The sequence below is a fragment of the Brassica rapa genome, chromosome A08 (genome assembly GCF_000309985.2).
Source record: "Brassica rapa cultivar Chiifu-401-42 chromosome A08, CAAS_Brap_v3.01, whole genome shotgun sequence".
NCBI classification, from domain to species: Eukaryota; Viridiplantae; Streptophyta; class Magnoliopsida; order Brassicales; family Brassicaceae; genus Brassica; species Brassica rapa.
Window position 1 is genome coordinate 15,931,757 of NC_024802.2, and position 27,903 is coordinate 15,959,659.

Sequence of the window (27,903 nt, forward strand, 5' to 3'; positions counted from 1 at the left end):
AGAATATGTCACTGTGAGGATAAGTGGTTCATTGCTTGGAGCTCAAGGAGCGCAACGGCTATAACAGTCACTCAGGCTGGGTCGAACAGTTGCGGATCGACAGAATGGGAAAGACTAATGGGCCTACGAGATATTGTTAAAGCCCAAGAGGAGTAGTTAGCTCGTGGAGAGAAGTGACGAGCTGAACTGTTATATATGGTCACTCTCAGGTTGTTGAGAGTTGACTTGTACTCAAGAAAACGATCTGTCGATCATATAGTGAATTCCAGGCAAGAAGATCCTGAAGAGAGAAGTACCCAGGGAGATTCGGGGAACTCTATAATTTCGCTTGTGTCTTTGCTTTTCTTCTTTACAAACAAACGAGTGAGTGAGAGAGAGCGTGAGAGATCAAACGAGAGAGAGAGAGTGATCGAATCGAGCTAGACGAACGAGTGAATCGATCAGTATCGGCTACAAGTGGTATCAGAGCGTAGGTTACGCATCAGCGATACAAGGAGTCGGTTCCAGATTCGAGGTCCTGGGAACTCACCGGAGGAAAGATCGCCGAGCTCTTACAGGGATAGATCGAGGCCACCGATCAAGCTCGTGCTAACGGAGATTAGGTCGAACCGATACTTTTATCGGGTGATCTTGAAAGTCTCAAGGTTATCAGGGGAGTAATTCTGAAACCTTTCCCTAAATCTTGATAACTAGTTTGATTACGTTGACATTGAGCAAACTAGGGATTGAATCCTTTAAAGATTGTAGATCCGTGCGAGGGAGTAGATATCTACTGATCCCGTTATTTACTTGTCTGTTATCTGCAGGTGATAGACAGGTAGAGGAAGGAGAAGCATGGATCCAACTCCGGGAAGATTCATCATGGAGAAGTTCGACGGCAAAGGCGACTTCAGTCTTTGGAAGTACAAGTTGCTGGGACAATTGGAGATTCAAGGGCTCTCCTCAGTCCTAAGGGAAGAGCCAGAGCAAACGACTGAGGTCAAAGATGAAGACAGTACAGAGCTGAAAGAGGATAAGGCTGATCCGAAGGCAGCTGAGAAGGATGTAAGGGTGCGGAATCTGCTGAGCACATGTCTAAGCGACACCATACTGAGAAAGATAATGCATGAACCAACGGCACTGGGAATGTGGAGGGCCTTGGAGCAAGATTATCAAACTAAGTCCCTGCCTAATCGCATCTACCTGAAACAAAGCTTTGCAAGCTTCAAAATGGAGGAACGCAAGACGATCGAAGAAAATCTTGACACATTCCTGAAGTTGATAGCAGATCTTGGTAGCTTGAAGATCACGGTCAGCGATGAGGATCAGGCAATCCAACTGTTGACAAGCCTACCACCTGCATTTGAACCACTGGTTCACACCCTGAAGTATGGGTCGGGCAAGGAGACTTTAACAGTAAATGAGGTTGTCTCCTCGGCGTATGCAAAAGAAGCTGAGCTTAGGCAGAAGGGAGCTCTAAACAAGTCAAGGCAGGGCTCAGATGGATTATATGTAGAGTCAAGGGGAAGGTCTGATAAGAAAGGGCAGAGGGGCTACAACAACCGCGGTAAGAGCAAAGATTACGATCGATCCAGATCAAAGTCCAGACAGAAGTTTGCTCCAAAGGCCTGTTGGGTATGTGGAGATGAGAATCATTAGAAAAGGGACTGTCCTCAACGCAAACAGTATGATAAAGGGAAGACTTCCACATCAGCGAACGTTGCTTTGAGACTCCCAGACTCAATAGCACTGACCGCTAGCCCTCACGCATCGAACGAGGACTGGGTCTTAGACTCTGGATGCACCTTCCACATAACACCGAGAAGGGAAGTACTATCAGACTTCCAAGAGGTTGAAGGAAGCAAAGTGATGATGGGTAATAACACATTCTGCATGGTGAAAGGCATGGGCACGATCACCATAGACAATCCAGATGGCTCAGTTGTCACCCTCGGGTTAGTACGGTACATGCCAGAGATGAGAAGAAACTTGATCTCTTACGGCCAGTTAGAAAAGTCAGGATGTAACTACCGTGGAGAAGGGTTTGAAGTACAGTTCTTCAAAGGAAACCAGAAGGTTCTGACTGGTAAATATGATCAAGGTTTATACTACCTACAGGGGTCTGTCAGAAAGGTCACAGAGGGAGCGTCATGCAGTGCAGTTGACAGGACTATCCAGTGGCATTCAAGGTTAGCTCACATGAGCCAATCATCAATGGACATCTTGGTGAGGAAAGGCTATCTGAATCGGGAAGACATAAACTCACTGGGGTTCTGTGAAGCGTGTGCAATGGGGAAGTCTCATAAACAGAGCTTCCCAAAGGCAAAACACACAACCAAAGCCATTCTCGACTACGTGCACTCTGATTTATGGGGATCACCAAACGTGACTCCAAGCTTATCAGGAAGCAAATACTTCTTGACCTTCATAGACGACTTCTCGCGCAAGGTGTGGATATTTTTCCTACGCACAAAGGATGAAGCGTTTCAGAAATTTGAAGAGTGGAAAGCACTAGTCGAGAACCAGACGGGCCAGAAACTCAAATGCTTGCGCACAGACAACGGGTTAGAGTTCTGCAATCATCTCTTTGATAAAGTGTGTAGAGACTCAGGTATCAAGCGTCACAAGACCTGCCCCTACACCCCACAACAGAACGGCGTGTCGGAAAGAATGAATCGAACCATAATGGACAAGGTGCGAAGTATGTTGGTTGAGACAGGTCTTGATGCAGAGTTTTGGGCAGAGGCTGCGTCCACTGCAGTCTACATCATTAACAGGTCTCCTACGTCAGCTACAGGTTTTGAGGTTCCAGAGGCTACATGGACTGGAACAGATCCAAGCTACAGCCATTTGAAGAGGTTCGGATGTGTGGCTTATGTTCACACAGTTGCAGACAAGATTAGTCCGAGAGCTACGAAAGGAATATTCCTTGGATATGCTCAAGGAACCAAAGGCTTCAGAATTTGGTTACTCGATGACGAGAAAGTGGTAATAAGTAAAGATGTAGTCTTTCACGAAGATCACCTGTTTAAGCACAAGGATTTGGAGGAAACAAGAGTGCAAGCGCTTGAGAGCCATGCGACACCTAAGACAAAGAAGAAAGTCACATTCAAAGAGGAGCTCGTAGAGTCATCGTCAGGGAGTTCAGTTCAAGGTGGAGCAGACTCAGGTAAGGAAGGGGTGATATGCGACTCATCTAGCAGCTCAGAGAATGAAGAGGAGGATGATCACAGTCAGGAGGAGGATCTGAGTGATTATATCCTAGCCAGGGATCGTGTCAGACGACAAATAAAGCCACCGTCAAAGTATGAGGATGCAGACTTGGTGGCTTACGCGCTAGCAAGCGCAGAAGATATTGAACTAGAAGAACCAAGATCGTTTGCTGAAGCAAAACAGAGCAAAGATTGGGACATTTGGAATGGTTCAATGGGAGAAGAGATGACTTCGCTTGAAGAGAATCACACGTGGGATCTAACGGAACGTCCAAAGAATCAGAAGGTCATTGGGTGCAAATGGTTGTATAAACTGAAGCCAGGCATTCCTGGAGTAGAGAAACCGAGATACAAATCTCGTCTAGTGGCAAAGGGGTTTGCACAGATTGAAGGCATAGATTATAATGAAGTCTTTGCACCAGTGGTGAAGCATGTCTCCATCAGGATTCTCCTCTCAGCAGTTGTTAATTTTGACATGGAGTTAGATCAAATGGACGTAAAAACGGCGTTTTTACACGGGGTTCTACAGGAAAGAATTTATATGGATCAACCGGAGGGGTTCGTGAAGAAGGGACAGGAAGGCAAGGTCTGTCTACTACGAAAGTCGCTTTACGGGTTAAAGCAGTCTCCAAGAGAATGGAATCATCGGTTTGATGAGTTTATGATTAGGGAGAACTACGCCAGAAGCCAATATGATCCATGTGTTTACACAAAGGGAGATACACTTCAAGTTAGAGTGTTTCTACTGTTGTATGTCGATGATATGTTGATAGCCTCAAGGAGTAGAGCTGAGATCAACGGGTTGAAGGAGTTACTAAAGTCAGAATTCGACATGAAGGACCTGGGAGCAGCCAGACGTATACTGGGCATGGATATCTTCAGAGATAAAGAAGCAGGCCGACTAGTGCTGTCACAGGAGAGATATCTCAGTAAAGTTCTAAAGACGTTCAACATGGAAGAGTCCAGAGAGGTTCAAACGCCTATTGGGTCTCAGTTCAGGCTTAAAGCGTTAACCAAGAAGGAAGCAGAGGAGCAAGCTGCAGAGATGGAAGAGGTCCCATACGCAAGTGCAGTCGGGAGCATTATGTATGCTATGGTCGGGTCAAGGCCAGACTTAGCATATGCTATCGGACTGGTAAGCAGGTATATGGGAAGTCCGGGTAGAGAACATTGGGCAGCGGTTAAATGGATAATGCGTTATCTTAAAGGTGCGGCAGGTTACAGTTTAGTATTTACCAAGGGCTCAGATTTCTTAGTTCGAGGGTTTTGCGATTCAGACTATGCTGCAGACCAAGATAAGAGCAGATCGATCTCAGAGTTTGTGTTCACAGTTGGGGGTAATACAGTCAGTTGGAGGTCATGTCTACAGAAAGTCGTGGCACTGTCAACAACGGAAGCAGAGTATATCTCACTATCCGAGGCTAGCAGAGAGGCAATATGGTTAAAAGGGATCTGTGATGACTTGGGGTTTGAGCAAGAGGCAGCGGAGATTCAGTGTGATTCACAGAGTGCAATATACTTGTCTAAGAACAATATGTTTCATGAGAGGACGAAACATATGAAGGTGAAGTATAATTTCATTCGTGAAGTTGTTGCAGATGGTCAAGTTAGAGTTCTGAAGGTTCATACGTCAAAGAATGCAGCAGATGTTTTGACAAAGGCTTTATCAGGGGATAAGTTCAGAGAACATATCAAGACCTTAAAGGTCTTGGAAGCTTGAGTTGTTCGAGCAAATGGATCATCTCAGGGATTGGGTGAATGAGATGATGCAGTGAACATCAAAGAAGGATTTGATGTGGTCACCTGAAATCAGCAGAATCTGTAAACAAGAAGCTGAGGTATGTAACAAGTTCGGAGTCATAGAGCTTGTGGTTGCCAGGATCTAAGAGTTCACTATAAGTATCAAGAATTGATACGAGCTTGAGGAAGGAAGCATGAACCAAGGTGGAGTTTGTGAGGATAAGTGGTTCATTGCTTGGAGCTCAAGGAGCGCAACGGCTATAACAGTCACTCAGGCTGGGTCGAACAGTTGCGGATCGACAGAATGGGAAAGACTAATGGGCCTACGAGATATTGTTAAAGCCCAAGAGGAGTAGTTAGCTCGTGGAGAGAAGTGACGAGCTGAACTGTTATATATGGTCACTCTCAGGTTGTTGAGAGTTGACTTGTACTCAAGAAAACGATCTGTCGATCATATAGTGAATTCCAGGCAAGAAGATCCTGAAGAGAGAAGTACCCAGAGAGATTCGGGGAACTCTATAATTTCGCTTGTGTCTTTGCTTTTCTTCTTTACAAACAAACGAGTGAGTGAGAGAGAGCGTGAGAGATCAAACGAGAGAGAGAGAGTGATCGAATCGAGCTAGACGAATGAGTGAATCGATCAGTATCGGCTACAGTCACATTTATCCTGTTTTCAGTCATTATTTATATGAAATATCATCAGCTACCAGTCCTTGAAATACATATAAAAATAAACAAATTCCACAACAAAAACGATGGCGTGCTACTAGGGGCATTCTTTATTAAATGGTCATTTGCTCTGTTTTTAATTAGCCAAACTAATATAAGAAAAATACTCGTTCATACTACTCTGATGTTTCAGTAACATCCACACACACAGGTAGCAAAACCAAAACGAATATGACACATGTGTTCCGCAGATTCTTATATAATTTATCAATTATTGATTTAATAGCTGATTAAGATGCCCTGAGAAATTTCTGCATATGAGATTGTGGTTTAATTAATAGACCGTCGACTAAAAGCATCACTAGCAAGGCAGACTGGTATATTTTATAAAATTAATTACAATATGGAGTTTTATACGTAGAAGTGAACAGTATATACTAGAGTTGAAGAAAAGAAAAGTGGTGCTTGAAGTCCAACCACTTAAAGAGTTCTTTTGGTGCTTGACTAAGTCATGATTCTATAACTTTTCCCATCAGACACTCATATTGTAATCTCTCATTGTAAATAATAGCAATAACAGTAATTATCTTAGAGAAAGTGTCATACTATATACCAAAAATATGTTCTTACCAATCACAAGATTTTCTTTTGCAGTTTAAATTCATTCTTTTAAATTTGTTAAAAACGCATCTGCCTAACTAATTTGGTTTTTAATAAAGTTTGTTTGATAAAAAAAAATTGTTAAAAACACTTGAAGAACTGTTTAAATTCAGATGATGGAATTTGGGGGAGTGAGAGATAGATAACCCTGGACCTACAGTAGGAGCTTTTCATGAACATTGACCGGACCGGGGTTGATTTCACAATTGCAAAACCGGAGAATGGATTATAAATGAGCCGTATGCTTAGGTGAGAGAGACTAACCACCTCTAAATGGCTCACCATTGTAGAAAACCTCAAAACAAAGCCGAATACGCCCATTTATTGGGCAGGTAGAGCTATCCGCAGCAGGGTTAGAGTCACTTAGATCAGAACTCTCTGAGTTTGCAGAAAGAGAAGCTTACCTCAAAGCCCAGTAAGTCACATTCTCACCAAAACTTTTTTTTTTCCAAAACTGTTCTCCCCTATATTCATATCAAATCTCATTTCTTGTTTGTCATTATATAAGGTTGGAACTTTCCATTTTGATCCATGAGGCTCAAACTAGTGTATATTCTTATTGACAATTTTACCCCTTAACATCAGGGTTGGGCAGCTCTGCCTGTTGAACCACCTCCAGTAGACGATGCTGAAGTAGATGACTGGCTTCCTCAGTTTGTTACCCTTCAAGGACCTTGTCTTTTCTTCTATTTACTATCAACAGGTAAGTTCATTTCCACGTTTTGGACGATCTTGATTTAAAATGTTATATTCCTCTCATCGTGTTGGTTGAAACTTTGTATCGGTAGACTTGAGCCCTCAAGATTCTACTTTGCTAGCGGATACTGTTGAAGTTGGTTCTTTGCCAAGCTACACAAGAGAGTTCGATGAAACACATCATTGCTTTTATATCTTAACCCGTCAAGGTCTAAGGTTTGAGTGCTCAAGCACTTCTACAACTCAGACATGTTAATGCACATGTTCGTCTTTCATAGATCTTGCAATATTGTAATCTTGATGATTTCTTGGGTTTTTCCTGATTTCAGGTGGATTCTTGGTTGTCGGTTTTGCGCCACTGCTCTGTATAGTTTTCATTCTTCTATGTACTGTGTACAAAATGCTTCTCTGCAGATGTAGCTATAGACTATATCTTACTACTTTGTTATGAGTTAGTTGGTGAACTGAACTTCTTTGTGTTGGAGGTTATGGGGAACAACATGCGTCGTCTTGGGCTTATGTGTTAGAAATGTATCAGTACAATTCTGTTCTAATAATTGTGTGACGTATATGTTAACAAATCTGGGCGTGTAGCTCATATGGTAGAGCGCTCGCTTCGCATGCGAGAGGCACGGGGTTCGATTCCCCGCACCTCCATTTTTTAAATGCAATTTCGCTCATTGTTTTAGACTTATAGAGGGGGTCTCAGTTACTTCAGGCGAAAGAAAATGGGAACTTTTCTCTCTTTCCATTTGCCTATACTAACAATGCCTTTCCTTCTTATGATTTACCATTGAATACAAGTCCAATCTGAATATTTCTTGGAATAATGGTCATGTTGTGAGGTATGCAATCTTGGAACGGGTAATGGCACCTCGGTTCTAGAAATGGTTTCTGCCTTTGAGAAGGCATCAAGAAAGGTAAAAACATTGTTTGGTTTGTTTAGTACAACAAATGCTCGCTGATGTTATTGGCCCTGTAAAACCCGACTATCATATCGTTCATCGGTTTTAACTTAATACTTTTTTTTTGTGCACTAACTTGATATTTTGTTTTCTATTAGAAAATGATGGTCGGACGACGTCCTGGAGACGCTCAATTTGTTTACTCCTCTACATAGAAAGCAGAACGAGAGCTAAATTGGAGGTAAGTTAGAGTTTTATTTTGTCAACAGTTATATAAAGTAGAGGAATTATAATAACTCGGAAGATATGACAATCTAGTTGTTAGATTTGTGAACGGAAAACATGAACAAATGCCTCAAATACACGCACAACATTGTCAATCTATGGAACTAGGCCACTGATAATCCTTACGGCTACGAAACCTATAATGGCTCCTTATAATTCTCTCCCTTTTTCTGCATTAATTTTTCTTTACAAACACATGAAGAAATGCTGATAAGAACCTCAAATTTTACAAGGGAATTGAGGAAATTCATGTACTACAGAAAACCCACATTTAAATCGTCAATTCAACTCTTTTTAATTTATGTCTCGACAATGTTCTAATTTTAAATACAGAAAGCCCAAATGTATTTTTTTTTTTGGCGGCAAAGTCTCCATATTTTATTAACTTCTTTCTAACAAATTGATTCCTGAGATCAACCTGGTTGGAGGAGAGTGAACATGGAAGAAAACAGTTTGACGAGATCGGGCTTCTTTCGCAAGAAGGTCCGTTCGTGAGTTTAAATCTCTAGAAATAAAACTGATAGAAAAGTATGAAAATTTAGAACTAATAGAGCGAAATTCATCTAACTCAGCCAATAATGCTGGCCATTCTTCATAATCTTGTTCATCCTGGAGGAGTTTGACTAGCTGAAGGCAGTCGGTTTTGAAAGACATGGTTTGGTGGCCTAGAAGTAAGACAGAGTTCATAGCCAGAAGAGGGTGCAAAATTCTGCCTGGATTGGAGAGACTGTTTGGTTACTACCGAATGAACCAAACGATTCTCTTCCTGCTTCGTATTTGAAATGGAAACCTCCTCCTAAGATTCGAGCTTGCGCCACGAGGCGTCGACACTGCAGGTGATCCGTTGGAGATCCACGGTATCAGGCTGGGGAGAGGTTAGGCGTGCGGATTCCTCGTTATCGTGCGGTTCTTGAGCTCTCTGGGCGAACCCAAATGTATTCAGGCGCCCAAAATAATAGCTTATTGGCAAACTGTAATGTTTAGTATTTTAAACTATGAATCATTATGGGCTTAAGTCTAAATTTTAGTACTCGTGTGAAATGCCCAAGAATAGTTTAAGCATGATTCTAAATGACTTTTCTATCAAATTTTACAAATCTTACATCTTTACAGTAAGTTAAATATCCTTCTATGTGCTGAGATACATACAAGGTCAATTTCGATCTATGCAGTCTTGCATTTGTTTCTTCCCAAGTTTCGTAAACTATCACTTGTTGTATGCGCTTACAAATAATATTGAAATTGTTTTTTTCTTTTTCAAAAATACAGTTTGAGTAATAGTTTTCAATACCTTAATTATCCATTTCCGTCTATACCGGATATTCTACATTTTATCTAAATGAAAAGGCCTAGCCGCATAGCTAGCTAGCTTGCTCCAAAAAGATATACTGTTAGTGAAAGTTGGTTATGTTGCTGGTTTGCATTTTAATGGCAACTTGTTAAGGGTGCAGGTTTGTCCACATGCGATGACATGGACCGCACTTTCACAGATGCTATCTACGCACTTCGTCGGATCCATAAGAATCCAACGGCTGAGATTCGGTGGATCTTTTCTTCGGCGAGAATAATCACAAAAGCCATGCGCATGTAGAAACATGGGACCCAACTTCACCGCCCACAAGTCCATTATAGCCGTTCATTAATCGTCCCCGGTCAACTCAGGTTACAACACTTGTTATCAAGAACTGAAGATCAATAACTAACGAATACTTCTAAAGTATAGGATGTTTTAGGTAAAAATATACATATTTAAAAAGTTGATTTTTATATAAAAAGTATCGATAAAAGTAGAAATTAAATTATTTAACCTTTTATAAAATAGAATATAAAATATAATTAATTTAAATTTACTTAAAAATACAGAAATATTTTACATATTGAAACATCAACAATTTTGTAAAAAATTTACATTGTAGACAGAAAATTAGGAATAAGATTTACTTGCGCAATTTCCATGCATTTTGTGCTGGTTATTATTTTCTAATTTCATAATATACTTAATGTACTGTTGGTAAACTGAGAGGGAAGAAGAAGATAACTAATAAGGGAGCGTGACACATGAAGTGAAGGAGTTTAGGTGTTCCTGAGCTGTTTTGTACACTAAGATAGCTCACGCTCTGATGACACATAGGCCATGTTGAATAATAGGACATAGATTAATCGTATACACCGTCATGATTAACATTCTTGGGAAAATCCTGAGTAGATCCTGACCGTCCACAAATTAGCTTAAAATCGTGCGATACATGTAACTACGACCTAATCGGAATCTTAAGACACACGTGAAAGACGGATAAGTGAATGAATAATAGCTGAGCTATTTTTTTAATCTGGAGCATGTGGACCTTTGAGGGTGCGTTTTGGCTCTCTCTTCTTAACATTTTTACACATAATATTTGTACGTGTAGTCGTAGTAGATAAGTGTCAAGAAATGTGTTATATGAAATGTGTTCGTTTTGTTTTGTTTTAATAATAAAGAGGTCGACCAATTTTTACCAAAAAAAAAAGAGGTCGACCAATTAAGTTAGAATAAAAATAGGTTCATACGTACGTCAATGGAAGGTCAACTTTTTAAGTACTTGAATTTTTTTTCTCTCCGTACAGATATATGATCTACTAAACACGCTTTATTTCGTGAAAAGTTTATACTTTATATAGCTTTTGGACAACTTATTGTATTTTCTTTCATCTGATAATTGTTTTACAAAGATAATATTCCTAACAAGATAGTTAAAAAGAGTGACAGATATCGATTTTGTCTTCAGAAAGATAAAAGTATTGATTCTACGTTCAATTATGCGATGATGCATATCATACTAGATGTGTTGATGCGTTGTACTTGTAAAGTAATATGCTACGTAATGCTACATGTAATAAGCAGATGTTCTTGTTCATGCTAAAGTAAATATTCGTGCTTCAGCATTCAAGATCTACCAATTCAACTTTATTAGAGAGATGTGCATAAATCAATACAAACATATATTTTAATAAACTTAAATAAATTCGGAATACTTGATGCATATTGATTATATTTTTTTATCAAAATATTGCACATTCAAGATCTACTAATTCAACTTTTTAGAGAGAGATGTGCATAAATCAGCATGCTATTACAAACATGTATTTTAATAAACTTAAATAAATTCGGAATACTTGATGCATATTGATTATATTTTTCATCGAAATATTGCAAAACGTCTATTGCCCCTGATAACTTTCTAAAAACTATAATAACGAAATTTTTGGGTAAAGAACCCACTATCCATCATTTTACTATGAAAAGAGCAGTAGTCGACTTTTGAAACAAAAGAAGAAAACTATCCACTTCTAGGCTCAGGCATTCAAATGATCAAATCAAACGAAGAAATTTTGATGTATGTATTTTGGAATTTAAATGTAAGCTCAATTGAAATCTTTGTGTAAGTTAAGACATAGATATCCAATACCTAACTTATGACCAAAATTCAATTCGACTAAGATGCGTCCATATATTTTCAAGTATCATATCCAAATAACATATATAATACACATGTTTATATCTTTGTCACATTAATCCTTCCACTAATTTCTAAATGATGTTAGAGAGTTCCCTGGCAATATATAACCCTTTACATACATGCATGATGCATATATGATTTATCATATGGATGCGTATAAAAGTATTTGTTTATTTTCAGTACGACAAAGATTCCCACTCGGAATGTTTTAGTTCTTTTATTATACAATTCTCTCTCTCTCTCTCTCTCTCTCTCTCTCTCTCATAAATCTCTCTCTCTCTCTCTCTCATAAAGCAAATGTGATCAGACAAAAGCATACAACGAATTGCATTCAAAAAAGTTTTCTAAACCATCAAATTTTCCTCTCTTCATCCAACAAGCACACAGAGATTTGTTTCGTTTCGAATCTAGAGTCAAACCAAGAAAATAAAATATTAGGTTTCATATCTGCTGATTTAAGGAAACTCATCTATGGATACGGCTCAATGGCCACAGGTATACACACAAACATATATATATATATTACAACTCACTATGTATGTGTTGATCGATGTAGATTAGATCAGTTGATTCTTCTTACTCGTGGTACTTGATTTAGCTTAGAGTTTAATGTTACCGGATCTTCTTCGTTTGATGGTTCTATTCTCTTCAACAGGTTTTACATATTATATATATGTATATGTATTTTTCCACTTTACCTTTATTAATTTGCTTTTTCTTTTATGTTTTTGGTTACTGTTTTTTTTCTCAAATTTCCAATCATTTATGTCTTGATGAAAAACCATTTATTGTTCATAATTAAACAATATATTTAAATGATATTTTTACATATATAAGTCTATGGTTTGTGCTAATGGTTGGAAGATCTGCTTTTGTCATTTTGATGATAAGGAGATTGTAGTGAAGCCCTTGGAAGAAATAGTAACAAACACATGCCTAACGCCGCGAGCGTCACAGCCGCAACCACCACCATCGGTTGGGGCGGCGGGTGTAGCTGAGAGGAAGACACGGCCAGAAAAAGACCAAGCTATAAACTGTCCAAGATGTAACTCAGTCAACACGAAGTTTTGTTACTACAACAATTATAGCTTGACGCAGCCAAGATTCTTCTGCAAAGGTTGTCGAAGGTATTGGACGGAAGGCGGTTCGCTTAGGAATATCCCTGTAGGTGGTGGCTCAAGAAAGAACAAGAGATCTCACTCTTCTTCAATTTCTTCTTCCTTGGATATTAGTAAAAATCACTCGGATTCTACACAACCAGCTACAAAGAAGCATCACTCTGATCATCATCCTCACCACCACCTCATGAGCATATCTCAACAAGGGCTGACCGGTCAAAACCCTAAAATCTTTGAGACGACTCAACAAAATCTCAATTTAGGTTTTCCACCACATGGGTTGATCAGGACCAACTTCACTGACCTCATCCACAACACTGGCAACAACAACACGAGCACTAACAATCCATTTATTGGTTCTTCATGTTCTGCCACGTCAGCTCTGGCAACTTCCCCTCTGGATCTCATAAGAAACAACAATTGTAACAACAGGAATACTTCGAATTCTTCATTCATGGGGTTTCCAGTTCATAATCAAGGTCCAACATCTGAAGGATTTTCAATGCAAGATCATTACAAGCCTAGTAACTCAAACACCACACTGCTAGGATTTTCATTAGATCATCATCATGATAATAGTGAATTCCACGGAGGATTTCAAGGAGGAGAAGGAAGAGAAGTTGGTGATGATGTGAATGGAAGGCACTTGTTTCCTTTTGAAGATTTGAAATTGCCAGTTTCTTCGTCTTCATCAGCAACAATTAATATCGACGTTAATGATCATCAGAAGCGAGCAAGTGGTGGAGATGCAGCTGCAACTTCTGGTGGATATTGGACTGGGATGCTGAGTGGAGGATCATGGTGCTAATTTTTCTCTGTTTGGTGATGAAAATAGTACTATTATTAATGGTTAATTATTGCTATTTATTTAATTAATCAATGTGTTCTCAGTTTCACTTTGATGTTCTTATTGCTGGGTTTTCTTTTTTTTTTTATTGTTTTTGGGGTTAATTTGGATATAAGGACATTATTGGGGGTGCATGCATATTGAATGCATAATTTGTTTTTGAGTTTTGTTATGGCTCACTAACACAGGTTATAAATGACACGTTGGCTGGTCTTTTGATGTTCCTTCTCTTTTTTGTTTTTTGGTTTAACGTTCCTTCTCTTATTGTTTCTGTTTTCATGTCTTTTTCGACTAATAATTTAAGACGTTATAATTAAATAAGTACAAACACATTTGTATTTATAGTGTGTGACTAATTATCTGCAGCAGCATAGTATGTTTTGTTTATTTGGTCATGCAACGCATGTATGTCATAACTTAAAATAATGCACATAATTAATAAAAATATCATGAGAAAATTAAATTTTAAGAGACAGGTAAGCTCTGATGACTTTCACATGGTCCTCACTAAATACACTTAATTAGTTGCCAAAGACTGGTTAAAGCCCTACCATTCCAACTAATCCATTTATGAAACCATGATAATCCATTTAATGAATGGGTTCGTTCCTGACAACAAAAACGATTGATTGGACTAGTTTAACAATAGCTGGGAAAGGTACCTAATTAACTTGATGAATTTTGATTGTCTTACGGAATGCTAAAGTTTGGAAAATGTTGATTTCATGCACTTGTTCTAAATTGCTTTTATTAGGAAAACACTGAAATGTTAGGTTTTCGATGTGCTAGGCAGGAGGAACTAATAAATTACATAAAAATAAATTGAGGAGAGGGAAGAATAATGTGATGAATATGTCCCAGCTGGTGACTTTGAAGGTGGGGCCCACCAAAACATTCTCCTTGAAATCTGTGTGTTTGAAATTATTCATCCCACTATGATTTCAGCTCCATCAATCTAGATCTTGACCCTTTGTCTGTTTTTTTTTTCTTTTTTTTCGTTACCTTTTTTGAAAAAAGTCTTTTTTTTTCATTATTTCATAGCTGCTTCTACGAAAGCACGTACGAGTATTTTATTTTTTTGAAACCACCTACAAGTATTTTATTACTAGAAATTGTATTTTAAATTTCAGTATTAAATTTTTTAAGTGATATGAAATATGAATATATATTTCAGCAACTTATTTTTTTGTCTACACAGAGAATTTTTAGTTGCACTGATATCAATATTATTTTTTGAGAGAATTGTCTCACGCTATTATTAAGTTCTGTTGACATTAAAAATAGTTATGCTGACATTCGATAAATTTGAAATTCCACGGTAAAAGAAAGTAAGACTCGAACTTTTATGTTTAACAGACACATCGGTGGTCAAACGACAGTGAAACATATTAGCTGCATATAAAATACTTTATTACAGTGAATACTTTTATTTCTGAGGGACTAATATCTTCGAGTGTGATTGGTAATTGTGAAGTAAATGGAGGAAAATAAAAAGGTGAAAAGTAGTGAAAAAATTAAAATGAGAGAGAGAGAGAGAGAGAGAGAGAGAGAGAGAGAGAGAGAGAGAGAGAGAGAGAGAGAGAGAGAGAGAGAGAGAGAGAGAGAGAGAGAGAGAGAGAGAAGTAGAGTAAATGGGAGAAAAATAAATAAATTAAGTTTTATTCATGTGTAGTGTAACATTTTACTCCATTTCAATAGTAATGGAAGAAAATAAAAAAAAGTATGTTTTGACCTGATTGGTGATTTAAGAGAGTAACTAATTAGAGTAACTAAATTTTCCACTCAAATATTTACTCTAAAAAGATCTTTCAGTCATAGCCTTCATATGTTTAGACATACATAATGAATGTGATTGGTAAAAAGAAGTGTAACCCAGAGTAAAAAAAGTGGATGAATTGCAAGGAAAAGAAAAATAATAAATAGAGTAAAAGAGAAAATTAAGAATAATTTTTTTTTAAAAAAATGAACAGAAAAAAGTATGCGAGAGAACGTCAACTTTTACTCTTTACTAGATCTTTTTTCCGCGCTTCGCGCGGATAATAGTTTTTTATACGTAATTATTGATTTGTTATATGAATATCAAATATTATAGACTATAGTTGATTTTTATATTTAATTGTTGATTTTGTTGTATTATTTTTATATAATCTCTTATTATATTTAATTGTTGATTTTTTTTTATATTGAAAGTATTTAAATTTAAAGAAAGTGTGTTTTCTTGTTTTCTCTTGTTTAAAAGTTTTTCATAGTTTTATTTCAAAACACTTTTGACGTATTGTAATAGATAAGTTTTTATTTTTGTGGTATTGGACCTTTTTAATAAGCTAAGGTGGATCAATATCTAATTAAATGTAAGAAATAGTAGTGTACATAATTTTTTTATAACGACTAATTTTATTAAACTTAGGTGGAGTTTACATAATCTTTCATGAAGAGGATGAACAATTAAAGTAAATACATTGTAATAACATACAAATAAATTGTCATTCGGAATTTGTCTTTCTTCCCGTCCAAGTAAATGAGATATCTTCAAATCTTTGCACCCACCATCATATTTCCCTGATCCAGTTATAAGCTCCAAAGTGGAGATTACCATTCTTTAATATGGCTTTTTCACAGTCACTCTCAGTGATTAGCATTCTATAATCCCTTATCCAACAATGTTGTATCACTATTAAAATTCCTTGATGTTCACTTTCAAACGCATTTTAAACAATCTTCCCTGCAGGTTAACTGATTCTTTATAACATCCATACTCATTTCTTAATTCTTAGAATCCTACCCGCTTCCGCTGGAATAGTTAGAGTTGATGAAACTCTCCAGCTACATTACATTTACTTTTTCTTTAGTTGGGCCTTAAATGTACTTGTTAGAATTTTTTTTTATATATTTTATAGTTACGCTTATATGTATTTAATTTAGGAGACTTATTTTTACTTTTAAAATATGTGACCAATATAGCTTTCCTAATATTGTTTTATGTTTGGACATGTATATAACTAAACAATACATGATTATTGTTTTTTCATGTATTTATAACATAATATGAAGTTCGTAGCTAAGGTGTAACATAATACGAAGTTCCTAGCTTATAACATAACAATAGACTTGTGGTTAAAAAAAACATAATAATAAGCTAAGGTGGACCAATAGCTAGTTAAGAAGTTCGAAGCTTTTGTTAGTGCATTTAAAAGCAAATAATTATTTTAATCCATAAATCTCGAATCAAAGCAACATATTTTTGTATCTCTTACCAATTTTTTCAAGTTGTAAAACCATTGTATATATATATACTTTTAACTATCTTCTTAACTCTTATCATAATTTTGGGTTTCTTCTATGATTTTCATCAATGAAGTAACGTTTGATAGAGAAACATATAGTTGTTCCTAAGTGAACAATGGTTTTGGGAAGTACAAAAGAACAGCTATTAACTTTTGACCTTGGTTTTTGTCGATCATCATAGGCTCATAGCTTTTCATCTTATAACTTTTTCATTTCTAGCGTGTTGAAACTTAAGAGTATACACAAAAAATAAGTTGATGACTACATAACCTGACAGATTTCTATTTGTTTCATGAACTATTCTTGTTTTGGACATCATCAATCATGTCTGCTTTTGGGAGGGTGCCTTCAATGGTCCTCTCAGTATTAAATACGGCAGGTTCTTTTGATTTAGTCAGACGATCCAAACCATGTTATCTTATTGAACTTCCCCATCTACGAAGAAACAAAGCAGTTGATGGCTTCGTCAATTTTTAGAAACCCTATATGAAGGTAGAGAACAATCAAGTCAATCTTATAAATGCCATGTAAAATGCCTATTTTCGTGGAAGCTTAAGCTCAGATTCTAATGGAGCAAATATAGCTTCAATTGGAGGCATGTCATCAACATCTTTTTCTGCAGCAAGGATCTTTCTTAAGGTGGATTCCGTAGCAAATTGAGCAACCATTGATGCCTCTCCTCATTGATTTTTTTTATTTATAGATTCCGCAACACAGTTCATATGTATAAATAGAAGATACTGTCTACAAAGCTCTGACAAATTAAAACATAAAAGTGAAGAACACATGATGTAATAATTGATCCAAAACTAAGTGGCAGTAAAATTCTAAACGTAATAACTGATCCATAAACTAAGTGGCAGTAAAAATTCTGAACGCTAATACATAATAATCACCGCATTAATACACATGAACACTTTCCTGATAATTGGCTTGTTTTTAACTAACAAAAAGTTAAAAACTTAAAATTCTGGGTGAACGGAAGAAATAAACTGACATATGAAACTGAACTTCCTTTAATGAACACAAACACAAAACAGAAAAACAGACAACACAAATAACAACAAACCTTTTCAAGATCTTTCTCTCTATGTCTCTCTAACAAACTTTAACGATTTGAGTTCAGTGTGTGGTTTCCCAAACTCACAAATCAATATCTGCATCATAATAGGGCGAAAAAACTAATAAATCAAGCCAGTACCAACAACAACAAAAAGCAAGAAAATTAAAATCAAATCGACACATAAACAACTATGGATTGTCGTTGTAAATCTATTAAGCTCCACTTTCACTGTATCTGAACCATGAGGCAGAGTGATGAAGTTCCAGATGCACAGACTCATTTATGCAAAGTTCTAGTCATCTTTTTAGACTCTATGAGATGATATATAGTACTTACAAACATATATAGCTTCTGAGAAAAAAATGAAAACACCATATTAGCAAACCAATAAGAGACCTTTTCAAAAAGAAAACTATTGCAAAATATGCATTTCAAGTTTTCTGACTACTTGATTCTATTACCCAAAATCACATTGCTTTACCGTATAGATGTATCAATAGCTCAACGGCCAGTTATGATTTCTAGACGCAACCCCAAACGCAAACACATTGGTCTTCATTAGATGTTCCATTCATAAAGAACTCGAAGCTAGATATCTGTAAAAATAACGAAGGTTACAATTCACAACAGCAAAAACGACATTTGGATTCTCAACATTTAACTCTAAGAAAAATCAAAACTTGTAATTTTTTAAAAAAGGAGACAAACAAAAAAAGACAAATCTATGTCTCAAAATAAACGTCTCGCTTCTCTCTAGGTTAAAAAAAATAAGAAAAAAGCACCTCTCTTTTCCGCTACTCCTCTTCTCCATCTCATTGTTCATCTATGTACCTTCTTCACCAGCAAGGGTGGAGTTCAGTTGAGGTTGTCTCCGTTATCAGATCCGGTGGTTCTGGAGCGTGCTTGGCGGTGTCGGTGGGGTTAGAGGACGACCCTTCTCTATGCTAGTTTTGTCTCTGTATCCGTTAACTCACCCTCTTGTGGTCCAAATTCGACATCTCTGAAGAACACCACTTCATCAGCTCTGGGGGAAGAGACAACGGCCTTGCCGTTTGGTTTCTTTGACATAGGATCACCGGAGACAGATGCAGAGGAGACACAGGTTTTGGCGGAGGAGTCGGAGTGGAAAACCACCTTGCCGTTTGGTTTCTTCTACGTAGGATCGTCGGAGACAGCTTTGGTGGAGAAGACACCGGTTTTGCCGTTATGTTTGATCGGTGGGGATTTTCCATCGGGTTTCATCGCGGATTCGACTTCTTAAGAGGATTCTCTCGATTTTGATTGGAATAGTGAAGAGATAGGCAATTTTGTGATAAATGGATTTGGAGAAAGAAAGGTTATAAGAAATTCAGAGGGTAAAGGTGAAAGGAAGCCATAAATGGAGGCTTGATTACACAGAGATGAATCGTGTCATCGTGTGTCGTTTGATCGACAATCCGTTAGAGAATTGGAAACGACGAAGAACAACACACAAAAGTATCTGGAGTTCATCGTCTCACGTTTCTAAGATTTTTTTTTCATTTTGGGCTAAATAGGCCAAACAAATTCAAGTTAACAGATCAAAAAACTATTAGAAGCCCAACACGAAAATGGTCTGTGACATGGTCAAAAGAAAGAATCTTATTGGCTGATTTTTGAGTCCTACGTGGACACACTCCCTACTCCTCATATAACCCTTTTAGTATAGGTTAGATTCAGCTGAAAGTAGATGAAAATTATTTTCATTCACTACAAGAAAACAGGTTTTTCCCGACTGCAAAAACAGTAGGTAATCGGTCGCTAAACAAGAATTTACGACTAATTTACGACTGATCATAACGTCGTAATAATGCTCGTCGCTAAATAAAACAGTCGCAATTCAGTCGCTAAATAACGACTGTTTAGCGACTGATTTAACCAGTCGTAGATCAGTTACTAAATAGTCACTAAAATTTACTACTGAATTGCTACTAATTACCGACTGATTTTGCGACTATTTTTACGACTACATGCCAAATAAAAAATTAAAAAAAAAAAAAAAATTTACTATTAGTAATTTTTTAAAACAAATTAGTATTATTAATTTTTGTCCCAAACCGGGAATGGTGGTTAACCAGATACAATCAGATAAAATAAGAAACCAGACAATTAAACCGAAAAATTAAAGAAGCCCTAGAGAACCGACAAAGAGATCGTTATCAAACCGCCGCCGCCATGCTCTCCGGTGACCCTTAGCTCCAGTCCTTGTCTTCACTCTTTCTCAGCTCTCCCCATTCCTGGCTGATAACTCCGACGGAAACGACCATGAAGCTTCGTCTTTACTCTCCATTGACCAGAGGCGGCTTGCAACACCCCCGCAACACAATACAAAATCAGAGAGATAGAGAGAGCTTGACCGGTGAGGTTCATGGCAAAGAGAGGCTGAGAAGAACTCGATAACTGGAGACGAAATGGAGAGAGGTGGCGACGAGATGAGGTAGAGCCACACCCACACCGAAGCTCCCTCTCCATCTCTGCTTCTTCATGACATCTCCTTCTTCTTGTGACATAGAGATAGTGAGATTGCTTCTTATTCTCTCAGTCTTTGTTGATTTGTTGGTCATTGTGTAAAGAGAGATATGAGGATAAGATTTTGAGAGAGAGATAGTGCGATACAGAGAGATAGGAGGATAAGATTCGTAGAAGGTGAGGAGGAAAGAGAAAAAGTCAGTTAATTTACATCTGTTGGATCAATTTAATCCAACGGTAGATAATATTAATCCTTGTGTTTTTCAAATTGACCAATGGGAAGCTTTCTCTAATATTTATTTATTTAAATTTATGTTTTTATTGTGTAGTTAGTTTTTATTGTGTGATAGTGATATAAGTGGATTTAATTTTGGACTTCAAGTTAGTGATTTAAAATATTATTAATACAAAAATTATCAGGGTATAGCATATGGAATATAGGGTTTAGGGTTTAAGAATGTGATTACTTTTTTTATTAAGATTTGAGATTAAGTTTTCTAAAAGAATAAGTTTATAGTTTAAGTTTAAGATTTAGATTGGATTTTTTTATGTAAGGTTCATATACGAATTTATTAGTGGGATTTTTGCAAAATTGACCTACAACTTAAAGTCAAACACAAAACTAACCTCCTTTTTTTTTGAAAATTGGTTTTGTCCTATTCACCCCACAAGTTCATATAATTTACGAAAATGCCATCAAATTTTTTTTATTTTTTTTTTTCGAAAATGACATTTTTACTCTCTCACCCTCATCATCTTCAAGTAATTACAAGATTGCCATTGTCATCAATACCACAACCACCATGAACAACCAATTTGAAGCTCTTAATGCTCCCAAAATCGATTTACCCTTCTTCTTTTTCCATTCTTGTGAACTAAACACAACATATCTCTCACTTTCTCTCCACAATGAGCTAAAAAAACCCAAGATTTTGATTCTAAATTTTTTATGGTTCATAGAGTCATAGAAGCTAACGATTATGGGTGGGTGACTTTCGTTTGTGATTCTGTGTGCTTGGAGAAGCCTTATGTATGCTAAGGAACTTATCTCACCAATTTAAGGTATGACATTGAGTTTTTTTCCAGATCTGTTCGTCAGACGACTTACTTGGGAAGTCGTCTGGCTGTAGACGACTTACCTTTCAGTCGTCTGGCTGTAGACGACTTACCTGGAAGTCGTCTGGTCAACGCAGAGGTTATTTTTGCAATTGACTTTGAAATCTGTAACCTGAGACGACTGAAAGTTAAGTCGTCTACTATTGTTTGGTTTCAAAAAAAATTCCAAAGAACCTAGACGACTTACATTTCAGTCGTCATAGGTTAGTTTTGCATTTGACTGGATAATTTCAGAAGTTTGACTTCCCCAGACGACTTACATTTCAGTCGTCTGGCAAAATTAAAATAATAATATTTTTTTAAAAGTAGACGACTTAAAGTTAAGTCGTCATAGGTTAGTTTTGCAATTGAAAAAAAAAACTTCAAGATTTAATTATACACAGACGACTTATAATTCAGTCGTCCACCAGACGACTTAATTGTAAGTCGTCCAAGACTTTTTTCCGAGATTCTGGTCAAACCTCGTAAATCCTGGACGACTTACATTTCAGTCGTCTGGTGGACGACTGAATTATAAGTCGTCTGTGTACAATTAAATCTTGAAGTTTTTTTTTTCAATTGCAAAACTAACCTACGACGACTTAACTTTAAGTCGTCTACTTTTAAAAAAATATTATTATTTTAATTTTCACTAGACGACTGAAATGTAAGTCGTCTGGGGAAGTCAAACTTCTGAAATAATCCAGTCAAATGCAAAACTAACCTCTGACGACTGAAATGTAAGTCGTCTAGCTTTTTTGGAGTTTTTTTTTTAACCAAACAATAGTAGACGACTTAACTTTCAGTCGTCCGAAATAACAGATTTCAAAGTCAATTGCAAAAATAACCTCTGCGTTGACCAGACGACATATAGTTTAGTCGTCTAGACAACTTAGATTGAAGTCGTCCGCGTCTTCTCCACTAGTTTTTAAGTCTTCTACCTTAGTTTTTGAATAACTTGTATTTTTAAGAGTGATAAGTAACTTCAAGATATGTAAAACTCATATTTACAAAATATGTTCTCTCACTTAGTTTTACTAAATTTGACTAAGTTTTTCAATGCAAACTTATAAAAAATATGATATGCTTTGACTAGTTACTATTGTTTGTTTCCATCTCTTACCAACATTCTTGTTTAATGATGAGAAAAAGGCTATTGGAGTTTATTATTGCATAGGAGAGATCCAAAGATAAGAAAAATGCTACTGAAGTCTATTATTTCATTGATTTGTAAATGTCTAAACACATTGTTAGCACATTTAATACATCTTGTAAAACATTATTACTGATTTTACAAAAAATTCACAACTAAAAGAGTATACATACAATTCACAAAACAGACCACAAACAAAACTATTATAGATCATTCATCTACAAAGACAAGTTTGGATTCCACTTGAGTAGACAAGACCAGACAACTTTTAAGAAGTCCAGACGACTTCTAAGAAGTCCAGACGACTTCCAGGAAGTTCAGACGACTTTGCCAGAAGACTTTTAGGAAGTTCAGACGACTTCCAGACGACTTTACAGGAAGTCCAGACGACTTCCAGACGACTTCCAGACGACTAACAAGTAAGTCGTCCCAGAAGTCTTCCAGATCTGAAAAACCTGCATATTAAATCCATATCTGAAAAACCTGCATATTCAAAAACGTTCAAATGGCTTAAAAACAGAAAAAATGTGTGGAAGATTAGATAAATCTACCTTTACAGAACACACAAAAATATATATCTAAAAATAATAGATCTACCTTCAAATTAGTGGAAGATGAGTACCATCTAATTAAAAACCTGCAAAAAAAAATAGATTAGTAAGAAAGACATGAGACAAAATTGAAAAATTCATATAAAGTTTGGTGTTTTCAAGTCAAAGAGATTAGAGTGGGTTTGGAGAGTTTTAGTTTGGGAAAAAAGTAAGAACTTTATACAACAAGAAGTTACCAAATGAAGAAAAATCAGACATAAGAACTTACCAAAACGCTCAGAAAAATCCAGACGACTTCCTAGAAGTCCAGACAACTTCCTGGAAGTCCAGACAACTTCCTGGAAGTCCAGACGACTTCCTGGAAGTCCAGACGACTTCCTGGAAGTCCAGACGACTTTGTCAGAAGACTTCCAAGAAGTCCAGACGACTTCCAGACGACTTCCAGACGACTAACAGGTAAGTCGTCCCAGAAGTCTTCCAGATCTAAAAAACCTGCACATCAAATCCAGATCTGAAAAACCTGCATATCCAAAAACGTTCAAATGACTTAAAAATAGAGAAAATGAGTGAAAGATTAGATAAATCTACATTTATAGAACACACAAAAATACATATCTAAAATTAATAGATCTACCTCTAAATTAGTGGAAGATGAGTACCATTTGATTAAAAACCTGCAAAAGAGATAGATTAGTAAGAAATACATGAGACAAAACTGAAAACTTCATATAAAGTTTGGTGTTTTCAAGTCAAAGAGATTAGAGAGAGGTTGGAGAGTTTTAGAATGATGAACATTACATTTTTGTTGCAGCCATTTGAGAGGAGGAGAGAGAATGTGTAAATTTTTCTTTATATAGGGAGACAAAAAATCCAATTAGGTTAAATATTTTTGACTCAGACGACTTCCTGGACGACTTACATTTCAGTCGTCTGGTGAAGAAATTAAAACAGACGACTTACATGTAAGTCGTCCAGAAGAGTTTATTATTTTTAGCGGGAAATTAAATATTTTTAGCGGGAAACTAAAATAGAAGACTATCCAGACGACTTACAAGTAAGTCGTCTGGACGACTTACAAGTAAGTCGTCTGGACGACTGAAATATATGTCGTCCGGGTAAATTATTCAACAGACGACTGAAATATAAGTCGTCCACACCCTAAACATAACCCCTAAACTTAATTATCTAATTAAACACTTCATAAAACCAAATCAAACTTGAAAAATGTTTACTATACACAGAAATAAACACATATAAGTGAAAACTAATTTTTGAAAAAAACATTTTAGTTTTCCAAAATCTAACCCTAACAATACATACAATACTACAACATATGTTTGCCAAACTCCTAAACCAAAGTATTTCATGATTCACTACTTCCACTCATCTATCTTCAAAACAAATCAATTTTATCATATCTTAATTTATATCAGTTAAAACTGTTTATAATTACTTGATTTTTATTTTTTACGCATCAAAATATTTTTTTACAAGATTTATAAATTATTTTTAAAATAAACTGGTACCAGACGACTTAACTTCAGTCGTCCAGACGACTTCCAACATCTCAGACGACTCAGACGATTTACTGGGGCTATATTCGTAAAAATGGCTTCTGTTTTTTTGTTTGGTCACAAGGGGCTGAGCTGTAATTTCACTAGGCTTTTAGGTTAGTTTTGCATTTGATTCAAGTTTGGGTATAGGTTTGGCATTAAAATCAAGTTGTGGGTTAGTTTTGGCAAAAACCCCTTTATTAGTAGATGAAATGAAGTTGAATGTATGTACCTCTACGGGTGGTAGTGAACGTGAGTGTAACATGTTATGCGTTTAGAATCGTTACGTATTCTTTTTCTTCGATTTCTTAATGGTCTTACTCACAAATTTAATGCATATGATATGATTCACGCAGAGGTAATGACTAATGAAGATGACAACAACATAATAATCAATATAAATTTCTAACCACTTTTAATTTACTATAGTAAATTTTAGTTAAAGTCTAAATTTTGAAATATAGATTTGGGGTATAAGGTTAATTTGGAGTTTGAAAGTTAGGAGTTTAAAGTAAGATTTGAGATAACAATTTTAAATGATTAGATTTGTATTTAAATTTGAAATTTAGAATTGGTATTTAGATTTGTGATTTGGAGTACAAGTTTTAGGTCAAAAGTTTAGGGTTTGGTGCATAGTATTTGGGTTATAGATTTAAGATTCATTATTATAAGATTAGTTTTAAGTTTAAATTTAAGAATTGTTGTTAAAATTTTATATTTAAGTTTTAAAATATTATAATTGGAGTTTGTATTTATGATATAGGGTTTTAAGAAATTGTGTTTAGGGTTTAGATTAAGATTTATTGTGTGAAACTTTAGATTTCTAAGGTTTGTATTTAGAGTTTTGAGTTTAAACATGTTTAGGGTTTAAAATATGTTTAGAGTATCAGTTTTAGGTTTATGATAATATTTACTGACTGTTTTCCTACTGATTTCCGACTGCTATGTGCCAACTACATATTAGTCGCATTTTAGTAGCTAATTTACGACTAAAAGGTGATTGTTTCCCGAGTCGTTATTTAACGACTGTTTCGCTTCTGAAATCTTTCGGTCGCACATCAGTCGCTAATCAGTCGGTAAACAGTTAGTAAATTTAGCTACTACACAATCAGTCGGGAAAATCAGTCGCAAAATCTGTGTTTTCTTGTAGTGATTGTTTTCAATCTGATTGGTAGTAATTAAGTGGAATACAGAGTAAAAAAATATTTACTCTAAAAGTGTTATTTAATCACACCCAATAACCCTCTCCCTCGCTGGATTTTAGTTAAACCAATGATTACCATATGATCATTATCTAATCAAAGATAAATATACAACATGCTAAGCACAAAAAAGAAGATAAATATACAACATCGATTTGGATCATCCAAGAACTCTTAGTTAACGAGGTTTACAAAAATAAATAATGAGATTGTGGCGTCGAACAACATAGACATCGAGGTCAAAGGACTTAAGTGGTGCGTTATGGACATGGTGGCCAATATATAAATAAAGATTAAAGAATCCGACCAACGTTAAACAATTCTGTCTGGATGTGACAATGACTCGACCTTCTACTTAAATTCGGTATGATATGGATGTGATCTTACGGATAAGAGGAGAAGAAAGGAACTCTTAATTTCAATAAAATATATGTCACGTTAAGTTTCTCTCGTGTTGTAGCTTAACAACTTCAAACAATAACGACACGTTCGTTTTTCATTAAAAAAGACACGTTCGTCAATCACTTTATAGCTTGGGCTGGACTTGTAAAAATCTTATTTTCTTTTGTCGTTTGAATAATAAACCTTCGATCTAAAAATAAACTTCTGTGAATTTTTGTGAACTTGTTTCTAATTACCGCAGAGGTTTTAAATCACCAACGATTTATAAATATCAAATTGATCCGTTAAAGTCAAGTCCATCAATAATTGGGCCGGCCTTTTATGCTACCTTTTATGCTATTACCAGAAGAGCTCTTTACTCATCTAAAATCCGCAGCCCTTGCTACTTTTGGGTTTGTTTTGATTACTTCTTTGAATTGGTTAAAAACGTTTGCGACTGAATCGTGTGTTTCCACAAGCTCAAGGTAAAGAGTAAAAGAAAGGGACTAATTTCATCGTTGTCCTGACTTTGTTTGTTCAGATCAATTAATTTGCCAGTAATAGAGTACTAACCAACGATTTGATTGATCTAAAATTATTCGTACTAAAATGATTAATTTAGTTGATTATAAAATCAATTAGAAATATACATATAGTTGCAGTTACGGTAGTGGTTTATAACGAGAGCGTGTATCACTGTGTCAGCAAATATATAATTTTTCTCTTATTTAGAAATTCTATAAATAAATATTCGATAAGTTAATAAAACGATAAAATAATACATATTTCTAATAATAGATTGGGCTAGTGTAAGATATGATATAATTTTATAAAATAATAATATTTAGAAATTCTTAAAGGTTTTTTTTTGTCATCAATTTATACAGACTCATGTTGACTCTGTGAACCAAACCTAGAGATTTTGATCCATGTGAACGCCGAGAGACGATTGCTAATCACATATATATAAATTTAGAGGTTCCATTTAATTCATGTCAACAACTTAGAGGTTCCATTTAATTCACAAATTACCAATCACATATATATATATATATATATATAAATTTTATATAAAAATACATAAAGCATTCTGTTATTTTCTTTCTTAAAAAATGAATTTCATCTCTAAATTTTATTTTTATTTCATTGAACTACCAATAAAATTGATTTTGTATTCTATGATATGTATTCATCATACATAAAATATATCAAATAATTCAATAAAATAGTTAAAATTCAAATCTATAATATGTAGCGATCATTATCACGAATGCAATATTTTTCATTTTTAAACTAAAAATATTTTAATAAAATAAATTTAAAAATATAATTATTTTTAAACTACCAACTCTATAAATTAATAAATTATCATATTTTCAATGTTATTAATCTATAGAGTTTTTATTGAATATGAATTTAATACCAACTAAAGTTTGGCACATAAGCGATTTTTTACATAAAAAGGAACTCATCAGCTACTAGAAACTAGATGCATGTACGTATCTGATGTTTTCGAGCAACATTA

The 27,903-nt window shown here is 35.7% G+C and overlaps 1 protein-coding gene, 1 long non-coding RNA gene and 1 other non-coding gene across 6 annotated transcripts; 2 read left to right on the forward strand and 1 right to left on the reverse strand.

Moving 5' to 3' along the window:
* The first annotated feature begins 5,691 nt into the window (after positions 1–5,691).
* On the forward strand, positions 5,692–13,785 carry LOC103834967 (dof zinc finger protein DOF4.6). 4 transcript variants are annotated; one of them, XM_033277165.1, is made up of 6 exons: positions 5,692–6,675; positions 6,846–6,963; positions 7,049–7,172; positions 7,286–7,876; positions 8,020–12,138; positions 12,508–13,785. In XM_033277165.1, exons 5-6 carry the CDS (start codon positions 12,115–12,117, stop codon positions 13,567–13,569), a joined length of 1,086 nt encoding a protein of 361 aa, XP_033133056.1. In that variant the 5' UTR covers positions 5,692–6,675; positions 6,846–6,963; positions 7,049–7,172; positions 7,286–7,876; positions 8,020–12,114; the 3' UTR covers positions 13,570–13,785. The 4 variants fall into 4 exon arrangements, with proteins under 4 accessions (XP_033133056.1, XP_033133059.1, XP_033133058.1 ...); XM_033277168.1 differs by having other exon boundaries at positions 5,697–6,675; positions 12,545–13,785; XM_033277167.1 differs by having other exon boundaries at positions 5,700–6,675; positions 12,538–13,785.
* On the forward strand, positions 7,541–7,613 carry TRNAA-CGC. Its single transcript has one exon. It is a non-coding gene; the product is annotated as a tRNA-Ala (tRNA).
* Positions 13,786–14,596: 811 nt separating the features above from the next.
* LOC103834970 lies at positions 14,597–19,594 on the reverse strand. The gene is made up of 2 exons (XR_626597.3): positions 18,739–19,594; positions 14,597–18,552 (listed from the first exon to the last, which is right to left on the reverse strand). It is a non-coding gene; the product is annotated as an uncharacterized LOC103834970 (long non-coding RNA).
* Positions 19,595–27,903: the final 8,309 nt, after the last annotated feature.